This window comes from Mastigoproctus giganteus, chromosome 2 (assembly GCF_048544385.1).
Source record: "Mastigoproctus giganteus isolate SK-2022 chromosome 2, ASM4854438v1, whole genome shotgun sequence".
In the NCBI taxonomy this organism is placed as follows: domain Eukaryota; kingdom Metazoa; phylum Arthropoda; class Arachnida; order Uropygi; family Thelyphonidae; genus Mastigoproctus; species Mastigoproctus giganteus.
Window position 1 is genome coordinate 14484188 of NC_143576.1, and position 12668 is coordinate 14496855.

At 37.9% G+C, this 12668-nt stretch overlaps 1 protein-coding gene across 1 annotated transcript in view; it reads right to left on the minus strand.

The window, feature by feature from the left end:
• Positions 1-12668, minus strand: part of tweek (transmembrane protein KIAA1109 homolog tweek) — an 806203-nt gene that overhangs the window by 137448 nt on the left and 656087 nt on the right. Inside the window, 1 exon segment of the mRNA XM_090388226.1 lies at positions 5860-6120. Coding sequence (XP_090244352.1) covers positions 5860-6120 — 261 coding nt within the window.

Sequence of the window (12668 nt, forward strand, 5' to 3'; positions counted from 1 at the left end):
GGCAAGATATGAAATTTCTTGGTATCTTGACCTCTCTTCAGCCCCAAGATAAAATTACTTAGAGCTATTTAGATCAAATAAAACTAAAATAAACACAAATAAAATTAATTAAAAATTATTCTAAATTAATCATATATTAATAATAATATAAATAAAGAATTAAAGTATCAAATTTTATTTTCCTTTAGATAACCAACCAAAAAATTAGAAAAGATCAAGTAACAAAAAGAATTAAATCAGACTATGAAAAGAGGAAAATTAAAAGTAAAAAATTATTAGAAATGGTTGCTGAAACAGCAAGGCAACCCACTCTGAATGGTTTTTTATTAAGAAAATCTAAAATCACTATAGACGAATTTAGTTTTGTAACTAAATAAAAAGAAACTAATAAGACATATTCAAAATAATGAACCAGAAGAACATGAGAAAGAATGTAATCAATATGAAGAAAATAATAATATAAGAAATAATGCAGAGGAAAGCCAAAAACATATGATGAAAAACAATATAATAATGAAATCGTTGAAGAAGATAATTTAGAAAAATCTGGAGAAAATAAAATTTTAGAAAAGAACAATGAAAGTGAAATTAATAGGTAAAACCAATGACACTTATTATGGGGTGTTAAATAAATTTATTGCACCAAATTCTAATTCATCATGAACTGAAAAATTGGTTTTTTTTTTTTTTTTTTTTTTTAATCATATCACCATTTAAAACAGAACCAAAGAGATTTTGAAAAATAAAAAATTTCCTTTTAATGAAATTAAATTGTATTTTCAACATATGCCCAATAATGATAAAATATCAAGACAGTGGTTATCGTATTCTGTTGATTTAAATAAAGTATTTTGTGTAATAATAACAATAATAATAATAAATATTTTTATCATTGCTCTTATATTATTTCTCCCTGATTGGGGGGCCTGATGGGTATTGCTACCAAGTACACAGGGTAGTTATGTCTGGTGTTACTGTTGATTGATGAACTCTCTGACTATCCTACAGGTGTTCAGGACTGCGACTTTCTGGAGTTCCTTGTAGGTGTTCTCTGGGAGATCTGTTGCTGCTAGGTTGTTATGTGGGGGGGGGGTCTTTGGCACCATACCAGTGGTTGACACAATGATCGGATTGGTCACTATTTGTTGCATATTCCACATCTCTTTGACCTCCTGTCTTAGGTTCGTGTACTTCCTGATTTTTTCCTCATGGTTTTCTGGAGATTGCCAGTGTTGGGCACTGCTATGTCAATCAGATAGATAGCCTTTTCCCTCTTGTCAACAAGGTTATGTCCGGTCTGTTGTGCCGGATTGTCTTGTCCATTATTATGGTGCTGTCCCAGATTGTGGTTCGTACTTGTAATACGGAACACTTTCTATGATCAACTGATATTTATTTTCTTGCTACCTGGTCATGTCTACAAGTGTACTCCACCTGAGTGATCACCTTGCATCCTGCAGTGATGTATTTGATTGTTATTGAGACCAGGTGGCATCATTGATTTGTGTCATCTGACAACCCGGGCTGCTTGGCAATGTATTTTCTGTAGTTTCTGGTGTTGATTACCTGGTCTTGGATGGCAAGAATGAGTCCTTCAGTCTTGGGGAAGATTGTTGTTTGTTTTCAGATTTTATGGTGCATTAGTGTCTAAGGCTATGATGCGCCAAGTCAAAAAGGTGTAAAATACAAAAGTATAATATTATAATTGTTTATATATTATTGTGAAAGAGTATACGATATAAAAAGTTTATAAAGCATAAAACAATAAAAACAATCTAGATAAAGTTATTTAGATTAATAAGTTGTAAAAACTTAAATATAACTGACACGTTGTCATTGTCCGATAAAATCTGTCTAAGTGTATAAGGCTCAGACAGATGGCTGAAACATAAATGATGATTATTGTAAAAACACAGGCATTCAATTAAAATATGACGGACTGTTAAAATGGTGTCACAATTTCTATGCATAGGACAATCGTCTGCCCTCAGCAGATAGCAATGTGTCAAGTGACAATGTCCTATGCAGAGCCAAAATAGAACAACTTCCTCTTTTCAGCTCTTGTGCAGACTAGACTGCCAATGTTCAATTGCAGGCTTAATCTCATATAACTTGTTTGCAGCCTGTCCATGCCATGAGTGTTGCCATTGGGATACAAGTTTCTTTTGAATTACTTGCCTATTGTCTGTATAGGGGACTAACAGGCAAGAGTTAAAGATGTTTGCTTTTTTGGCTGCAGTGTTTGCCAAATCATTTCCTGAGATCCTAATGTGGCCTGGGATCCAGCAGAAATGAACATCAAATTCAAATTGTGAAAGGAAGTGCAGCTTCTGCTGTATCCAGGTCAGGACAGGATGAGGGTTGAATCTCATCAATGATAAAGCCAGCAATGAACTCAGAGAATCGGTATATATAATATATTTTTCATGGGTGGTTTCTATACAATCCAAGGCTAGCTCAACTGCGTGCAGCTTTGCAGTGAACACACTGCATTTGTGGGAGATCTGCTCAGATACTGTGGTGTTTTGGAAAACAGCTGAAGATCCGACAGACACTTCTGACCTCGAGCCATCTGTGTAAACTGGCAAGAAGTCAGAATGTTCAGAGAACTGTGCTAAAAAGAACTGCAGGTAGACAGCAGATGGAGTACTGTCCTTTCTCCAGTTGTTAAGAGAGAAGTCGCAGTTTGGGACAGGAGCATGCTAGGGTGGAGAAAGTTGCCCTGGTGATGGGGCAACATTGTCTAATGTCATGTCTAAATCGCTCAGTAGCCTTTGGATACGAATACCGAATGGTTGATTGGCAGTCTGGCAAACGCTGTACAGTTTCCCAACGTGGCTCAAAAACCGGTGTCCACATGGGATGGTCTGGCAGGGATTTCAGTTTCAAAGCATACTGTAGAGACAACTGTTTCCTGTGAAGCAATAATGAGAGCTCATTCGCTTCGACATACAAGTTCTGGACAGGAGATGTCTGAAATGCTCCAGTGGCAATATGGATCGCCTGATGGTGGATGGGATCCAGCCATCGGAGTACGCTGAGTCTAAAAGATGCATATACCTGCCACCCATAATCTAACTTAGATCGCACGAGTGCACGATAGAGGTGCAATACAGTGCATAGGTCAGCGCCCCAAGAATGTGAAGAGATTGCACATAGGATATTCAAGCCTCTCGTGCACTTTGCACCGTTGATGAATGTGTTGTAGAAAGGTCAACTTTCTATCAAATATGAGCCCTAAAAATCTAGTCTCAGATACTACTGGAATAGCATTTTGTCCACACCAAAATGCTATTCCAGCAGTACAATATTTTGTTCATAGCTTTATTTCCTTTACTACAATTTCGTAATAGATGCCTCGCAATTGAATACATATTTGATATTGTTAGGTAATTTATGATCAATATCAGCCTCTGAATAGCCAAAAAATAAAAATTAATTACTATTAAATAATAAAAATCAGATCTATGTTCCAGATATACGCTCTCAACAATAATGACTCCATAGTTGACTTTAATAAGGTTTAGACTTCTTCACTCCTTTTCTTTCTGGTCCTAGAATTTAGATAATATGTATATCCAATGAACTCATCTGATGATCAAAAAGCCAGGTTTTGTTTATGCTTGTTTGTTATTTGGTTTTTAGGAGCATTAGCAACTAAGGCCAAATTGCTCTGGGGATATGCAGTGGTCATTCCCTCACTTTTCCGCATCCTCCATATTTGGTGGGCACAGGCTCGAATGCCGGTCTAATCAAGAAGCATGTGCTATGCACTGCTGCTCCTGCCCACTTGGCTATGGAGGCACCAATTTGTTTATGCAGAGAATATCAATATAATTCAACAGAATAAAGATCCTCTAATTTACTTAGCTTATTATTCAAGCTATAAATATTTTGGTAAAAAAAAATAAAATAATAAGTTTCATTTAAATCCGTTGCAGTCTGCTGTGATATCTGCATTAACAGAGGATCATAACTCACACTTACAATAAAGCAAAAATTTTGAACATCTTTAGGCATGGGAAAACAATCTATTATAAGTCACAATTGTTGGGATTGAAAATTCACAGGCACTTATTTCAGGATCAGAAGAATGCAACTTCATTGCATGGTAAATTACTATTTTTCTAGTTTTTTTTCCCTATCTCTACCTATATGGTAACCTCTGAATTTGAATTTTGGAATGTTCTTTCTAAGACTAATTAACACATTAAGCAAGGACAGACAAGAGAGAAATGGTTAAGTTCAAAAACCCAAAATCAAGGAACTCCTTACACAAGTACTGGAGCACAGTAAAGTACGTCAAAAGAAGACAAACTGTAACAGTTATCACATAAAACAATTCATGTGCACGCAGTTCTACAAATAAACATGAAAAAAAAAAAGAAAAGAAAAAACAGAGCTACGTTCATTAGGCTAGGCTACATTCATTGAATACAGTATGCAAATGGCAGCAAAGCAAGATTTTTCTACAAAATTCTTAAACTCCTCCATTGCTCTTCAGTTTCTTAGTATCTTTACTAGGAATATACTGATTGACTATTCTATTCACCTTGCCTTTCTATAATCTCAGAAACCTTAAAGCTGGTGGGATGAAGAACACAACTGGGTCCCCCAGAATCAGTTCTTGGACCACTGTTGTTCTGATTTTCATAAACAATATCAACATGGAGATAGAGTATGTAAGGTCAAAATTTGCAAAGTGGTAAATGACCACTGAAAAATAGTGCTCCTTCAGGACAACTTGAAAAGGCTTCAAGGATGATCAAAAAAGTGGCAGCTATGTTTAATGCATTGAAATGCAAGGTCTTACAATTGGAAAGCAGCAATCCCAAAATAACTTATACACTTGGTGGGGTTGAATTAAAAACAGTAGAGGAAGAAAAAGATATGGAAGTTATATGGTGGATATAAAGTTCCCTGAGCAGTGTAGACAGATGGGCAGGAAAGTTCATGGTATCCTATCAATGATTTATTGAAAATAACCTGTAAAGACAAGAAGATCATAATTCCACTGTGTAAGGAAATTAAGACCACAGAATGTTGTGCTGAAGTATGGAGACCTCTCCTAAAATGACTGAGCTTCTTGAAAGGATTCAAAATTTGAGATCTGCAAAAGGGTTAGCAGATAACTTCAAAATAACTCCAGGGGCTCACAGCTGGTGAGTATGGGCTGGGCACACCCAGGGTCCTGAGCTGGATATCATCATTCTTCTCTTTCTTGGTGATTCCCTTCTGTTTTTCTTTCTCACTCCGGGTAAACTCAGAAATTTTTTTTTTTGGCTGGTGCAGTATAAGCCTCAGGCTTCCTTGTATCCTATGGCTAATAATAATAATAAAATAATAATAATATATGGGCTACAGAGCTTGGTACCCAGAACCTGACTGAAGAGAGGACCTGATTGAAGTTTACAAGGCTCTGAGTGGAGAGAGTAAAATGAATGAAGGCAAAATTTTCACTGTTATAAATGATTCCAGAACTAGGAGCCATACATTCAAATTACAGGTTTAGTGTGGACTGCAGGAAGTTTTCCTTTAGCAAGCAAGTTGTTTATTACTGGAACAAGTTACCACTGTGGTAGTTGCAGCTGACAGCTTGGAGAAATTCAAAGGTTAACTGGATAATTACCTACTTGAGGAGGGAAGCACATAGTCTATTTTCTTATTTACTTTTTATTGAACAGGCTAAGACAGAAAAAAAAAAAGTTTTTGTATATTTATACTTCACAGACTTTAATCTGATATATTATCTGTATTGCATATTCCAAATATAATAGATGGACAAAACATGTCAGTGTATTAATGAATGAACAAGGATGATTACAGTAATCCAAATGAGATTTGATTACAGAAACCAACCTTTAAACTTTATTAAACTGGCAGATTCAATACCAGGTGCCATATTTGTATACACATCATCTTCAGCTCTCTTTGAAGAAAACACTAAATCAACTGATGGCAAACGTAAAAGACACTCCACTCGAGACACAGGTAGACAGCTAAACCTCAAAATGGATGGTTGCATGCGGAAATACACAATAACATCTACAGGAAACGATGCATAGGCATACTGGCTTGGAGCAACAAGGGAAGTAGTTCCTGGTTCTGATTTATTGGGATCTGAAAAAAAAATAATAATAAATAAAATAAAATTAGAATTACAGTTGCATTATTCATTTTCTTTATATCAGTATTAGTAAAAAGATATCTTTCTGGAAAATTTATAGCATAAACTTGACATATCAAAAATAATGAATCAAAAATTGTTCCAAATGTCAAAAATAACATTATTAACAATTGGAAATAACAAATATAAATATTTTTATAGGGACTGACTTAAATATAATAATCGAAGAAAGGAATTTGGAGATTAGGATATAAGCAGACACGAAAATTTTCTCTATACTGCCAACAAGTGGCAAGAAGAGTCCACAGTGTCCAGTTAGTGATTTATCAAATGATTACTGTAGTGCTAGGGAGGTTGTAATTCCACGCCATAAAACAATTGTTAGACAGTATCCAGAATACTGTGGCCAGGTATACAAACCATACCCAAAAAAGGTGACCAACCCATCTGTGAGAATGGCCAAAAGGCATTCATATGGGGAGAGTCTTTGAATATGTGGGCTACAGAGCTTCCTAACTGATTACCATGTATGGGGGGAAGTGTGATAATAAAACAAAAAATCAATAGTAAGTTCAGTTTACTAATGCTTTTAAATATTCCTCCTCAGAAACTGAAGAGAAATATGAAACAGATCTTATTACAAAATGTTTTCAGAAAAGGGGATACTGTTGGTATTAAATAATATATTTGTAAAAATAATAAGAAAAGTTTACCTCTGTATAGTATGTAGAACACTTTAGGAAAGATTTTTAACCTGTTGATATGTTGGTTCACTGAATGCTGGGTGAAGGGGTGTCCGCAAACTAGCTGACGTATTCTGTGGTAGCACGTTGTGTGTGTATGTGGGGGTGGAGGGGAAGTCATCACCCAACTTTAGCATTAGTAGAGGCTTATGCAGCAACAGCCAAAAAAAAAAAAAAAAAAAAAATTTCCACTTCACCCCTCCGTTCGTTAGAAATACCTGTCCAGATGAGCCTTAAATTTATTTAGGCTATCAACTTCCACAACAAGAAATGGAAGTCTGTTCCAACTACCCGCTTGCTAAAGGCAAATTTCCGCACATCTATCCTACATCTGTCTTTCCTCAATTTGAATTTATGCCCTCTCATGTGATTATTCTGAGCAAGAGGCAGTATCCCATCAGCATTGAGCATACTCAAACCATTCAAGGCTTTGAACACCTCTATCAGATCACCTCCCCGGTGCCTAGTCTCCAGACACCGTAATTTGCAAAACTTAAGCCTTTCTTAGTAAGAGCAACCCTTCATTCCGTTCACTAACCTTGTTGCCCTTCTCTGTACTCGTTCCAGCAGCTCTACATCCTTCTTGAAATGAGGCCTCCAGACCTGTATACAGTACTCAAGGTGTGGCCTGACCATTGCCTTATACAAGGGGATAATCACCTCCCTATCCCTGCTAGAAAAATTCCTGTATATCATTGATAAGACACCATGAGCTACTCTTGCAGCTCGTCTGCACTGCTGAGAGAACTTCATATCTGCCTGCACAATTACCCCCAGGTCCTTTTCATTCTCTACTACTGTCAGTATAGTACCACAGAGTTGATACGTTGTTCTGGGGCTGCTGTTTCCCATATGTAGTACATTACATTTGTCAATGTTAAACTTCATTTGCAGCAGCATAGCATTAGTAGTGTCCTTGACAACCCTGCCAACCTTCGTATAGTCTGCAAACTTGGACATTAAGCTTGATATACCATCATCAATATCATTTATAAATACAGAAAACAATAATGGACCCAACACTGAATCCTGAGGGACTCCACTAATCACATTATTCCACGAAGAGCGGTGTCCACCGATTACCACTCTGTCTTCTCCCACTCAACCATCCCTTTATCAATAGCATCAATTTGCCTCCAATGCCACACTGCTCCAATTTGTGTAGCAGTCTTCCATGTGCAACAGTATCAAAAGCCTTTCTAAGATCCAAGTATACAATATCAAAGTTATTCCTTGCATCCAGTTCTTTTGTGACTGCGTCATAGTATCCAATCAAATTGGTCAGGCAAAACTTCCCCTTAACAAAACCATGCTGTGTTCCAGCTATAACTGAAGTCTTGTCTAGTAAGCAAACCCCTAGCCATAATTATGAGAGCTTCTTTGGACTCAGGGGAGGTACCCATAGACTGGAGATGTGCAAATGTAACCCCAATTCACAAAGGAGGATCAAAGGCTAACACAAGTAATTATAGTTTAACTTCCGTTCCAGGAAAATTAATGGAGGCATTGGTTAAAGAAGCACTACAGGATCATCTAGACAAGAATTCAGTTATAGCTCAGACACAGCATGGTTTTGTTAAGGGCAGGTCTTGCCTGACCAATTTGATTGGATACTATGATGTAGTCACAAAAGAACTGGATGCAGGGAATAACTTTGATATTATATATTTGGATCTTAGAAAGGCTTTTGATACTGTTGCGCATGGAAGACTGCTGCACAAATTGGAGCAGTGTGGCATTGGAACCAGATTGCTGCTATGGATAAAGGGATGGTTGAGTAGCAGAAGACAGAGAGTGGTAATCAATGGACACTGCTCAACGTGGACTAATGTTATTAGTGGAGTTCCTCAGGGTTCAGTTTTGGGTCCATTGTTGTTTTATGTATTTATAAATGATAGTGATGATGGTATATCAAGCTTAATGTCCAAGTTTGCAGACGATACAAAGGTTGGCAGGGTTGTTAAGGACACTACTGATGCTATGCTGCTGCAACAGGATCTGGAAAGGTTGAGCAGATGGGCTGAGAGGTGGCAAATGAAGTATAACATTGACAAATGTAAAGTACTACATATGGGAAACAGTAACCCCAGATCAATGTATCAACTCTGTGCTACTACGCTGACAGTGGTAGAGAATGAAAAGGACCTAGGGGTAATTGTGCAGGCAGATATAAAGTTCTCTGAGTAGTGCAGACGAGCTGCAAGAGTAGCTCATGGTGTCTTGTCAATGATATACAGGAATTTTTCTAGCAGGGATAGGGATGTGATTATTCCCTTGTATAAGACATTGGTCAGGCCACACCCTGAGTACTGTATACAGGTCTGGAGGGCTCATTTCAAGAAGAATGTAGAGCTGCTGGAACGAGTACAGAGAAGGGCAACAAGATTAGTGAATGGAACAAAGGGTTGCTCTTACAAAGAAAGGCTTAAGTTTTGCAAATTACAGAGTCTGGAGACTAGGCATCGGCAAGGTGATCTGATAGAGGTGTATAAGGCTTTGAATGGCTTCAAATGCCGATGGGATTCTTCCTCTTGCTCAGAATAATCACCTGAGAGGGCATAAATTCAAATTGAGGAAGGACGGAAGTCGGATAGATGTGCGGAAATTTGCCTTTAGCCAGCGGGCAGTTGGTTTGTGGAATAGACTTCCATCACTTGTTGTTGAAGTTGATAGCCTAAACAAATTTAAGGCTCAGCTAGACAGGTATTTCATATGGATGGAGGGATGAAATGGGAGTAGTGCTTTTTTTTTTTTTTTTTTTTTGGCTGATGCTGAATAAGGTTGCTTTCTTGCATCATATGCCTCTACTAATGCTAATGCTAGATGATCCTGCAGTGCTTCTTTGACCTGTGCCTCCATTAATTTTCCTGGAACAGAAGTTAAACTCACAGGTCTATAATTACTTGTGTCAGCCTTTGATCCTCCTTTGTGAATTGGGGTCACATTTGCACATCTCCAGTCTATGGGAACCTCCCCTGAGTCCAAGGAAGCTCTCATAATTATGGCTAAGGGTTTGCTTACTTCCTTTGCTGCCTCCTTTAATATAACTGGATAGATCCCATCTACCTAGGGTGCCTTTTTCATGTTTATCTTCAACAATTTCTCCTCCAATTTCCTCCCAGTTATTACAAGATTTTCTAGCTTACTGCCAGAATTGAATACACCTCTGGCATTCCCCTCACTGAATAACTTGTCATGTGTGAATGTTGATGCAAAATATTCATTTAGTTTGTTAGCTACCTGAGCAGGATCATCAAGAGTAGAACCATCGATATCAAGTGGACCAATCTGATTCATCCCCTTCCTTCTAGAGTTTACATAAGAAAAAAAAACTCTTTGCTGTTTTTCTTTGCATCCCTTGCCAAAGATTTCTCGTAATCTGCCTTCGCCTGCCTAAACCCCTTTGTAACTTGGTTACAGATCAACTTGTATCTATCATAGGCTTCTGTGTCACGTGTTAATTTATATGTATCCCATCCATATTTCTTCTCTGCCACATGTCTCATTAGTTCATCTGACTTCTACTTAGGCCTAAACCTCGAACAATATTTCTTAGATGGTATGTAAAGCCTAGTAGTTTCCAAGATAAGTTCTTTGAATGCTTCCCATTTTGCATTTGCTGTTGATAACATCATCAGTTGGTCCCACTGTATAGAATTTAAACACTGTCTCAGACCATCGTAGTCGCCTTTACGAAAGCAATAACCCTTCATTTTACCCTTGATGGTAGTTACCTCTTTGAGTAAATCCCCCTTCAGCACACTGATCACTGTCACCTAGTGGTTCCTTTATCTGCAGATTCTTAATGCATGAAGAATCTCTACTGATAATCAGATCAAGAGTATTGCTCCCTCTTGTTGCCTCACGAACATGCTGATGTAGAAAACAATCATCCAATAAATCCACAAAAGCCTTGCTAGTGTGCGAGTGACCAATCCACAAATTCCAGTCAATATCTGGGAAATTAAAATCCCCCATTATAAGACTCTCTGATTTACTGGCCCACTCTATTTCCCTGTACAGTTTCTTATTATATTCATCAGAGTCATTAGGCCTATACCACACTCACAATTACTCTCAATTTGGATATCCCAATGCTTATGTCACACCAAACTGACTCGAAACTGCACTGTCCAACAATGTCGACTGGCTTCACTTCCTTGGATTTTATGTTTCTTAACTAATAGCATAACCCCTCCTCCCTTCCTATCCTTTCTGTAGAAATTGTACTCCCCAAATTCCAGTTCCGCATTCCTTATACCTGTGTGACACCACGTCTCTGATATCCCAACAATATCCGCCTTTGATGGTTTGAGCAATACTTCAAATTCATCAAATTTATTTACTGAACTCCTAGCATTGGTGTACCCGCAAATATATATGCATCTGTTCCTATTCTTAGCTACCCTAACACAACCCATGTGTTTACTTGTAATGCAATGACTCCCAGCAGTCTCTGAAATATCCTGCATCTTGTTTTTCAGGCTTTTGCTCATTCCAATAGAAGCAGTGCAAGAATCACTTTCACCTCTGCCAGTGGCTACTGTTAATCTATTAGTCCTTGTATCCTTCCCAAGCTAGCAGTTTTCCGACCCACCTAACACTGCCTCTATAGCATCAGCAAATATTCTTGCACCCTTTCTATTTAAGTGTATCCCATCCCTGTAGAAGCAGTCTCTCCTGTTAACAAGTACAGACCAGGCTGAAAAAAATTCTACCCCTTGAGCCTTACACAATCTTTCCAGGGCCAAATTGATCAACAAGGCTCTCATCATATACTCCCTCCTATTGTGTCTGGGCAGAATTGCAGACACTTTCAAATTCAACCCTAATTCATGGCTTTTTTTCAACAGTGACCTGTACTTGTTAAGTAATTCTGCCAGTATCCTACTCTTAATATCATTAGTGCCAACGTGTACAACTATATCACCTTTTGTGCCCTTAAAAGATCATATTCACTCTACAACATCATCAACCTTTGCCCCTGGCAGACATACCCTGGTCCTGTTCCACCTATCCCTTTTACAAAGCATGTTCCCCGTTTCCCTGACAATAGAGTCACCAACAACTACTAGCGCATTCTGCCTTGGGGGTTGCCGCTGTTTTGCATGATGACCGAGTGCAAGCTCTGGCGTTGATGTAGGCAGATGAGAGCTTGATAGGCCCCTCAATTTCGATCCTTTGAGGGCATCCACCCTGTCCTTCAAGCTCTCATATAGGCACATAACAATGCTGAGTTGTCGCCTGATTTCCTTACACTCCTTGCATCTCACACACAAAGACATCCCCCTTGGCAATATCATGTCCCGTACCTGATTGCTCCACAAACATCATGCAAGCAGTGCATTTTAAAAGGCTGTGATTCAGACAGCAACTGACCCCCTCAGTTCTCCCCTGAGCCACAGCACTCCCATTAGCGTTCGCCTTTGGTATGCACTTGGTTGCAATACTGAGGTAAACTTCTCTTATTATTTTTACAAATATTGATATCAATGTAGAATGTATTGAGCATTACAGCTCTGGTTCACACTATCTAATTAAATAATATAATATTCAAAAAAAAAGAGAAAATGAAAATTTGATGAAATGCAAAAATAATAAACCATGATCAAAACTGCCTTATATTGAAGCCTATCTAAAACAAGTACAAATAGTCTTCAAAAATTTGCTATTACTTTGGCAGTAATAGAAAAATGTTTCATATATGGAATCAGAGGAAAATGAAAAAAAAAAAAAATTGATTGCTAACAAACCAGTGTAGTATTCACAATCCCATATCAACAAGAATGTGATTGGAC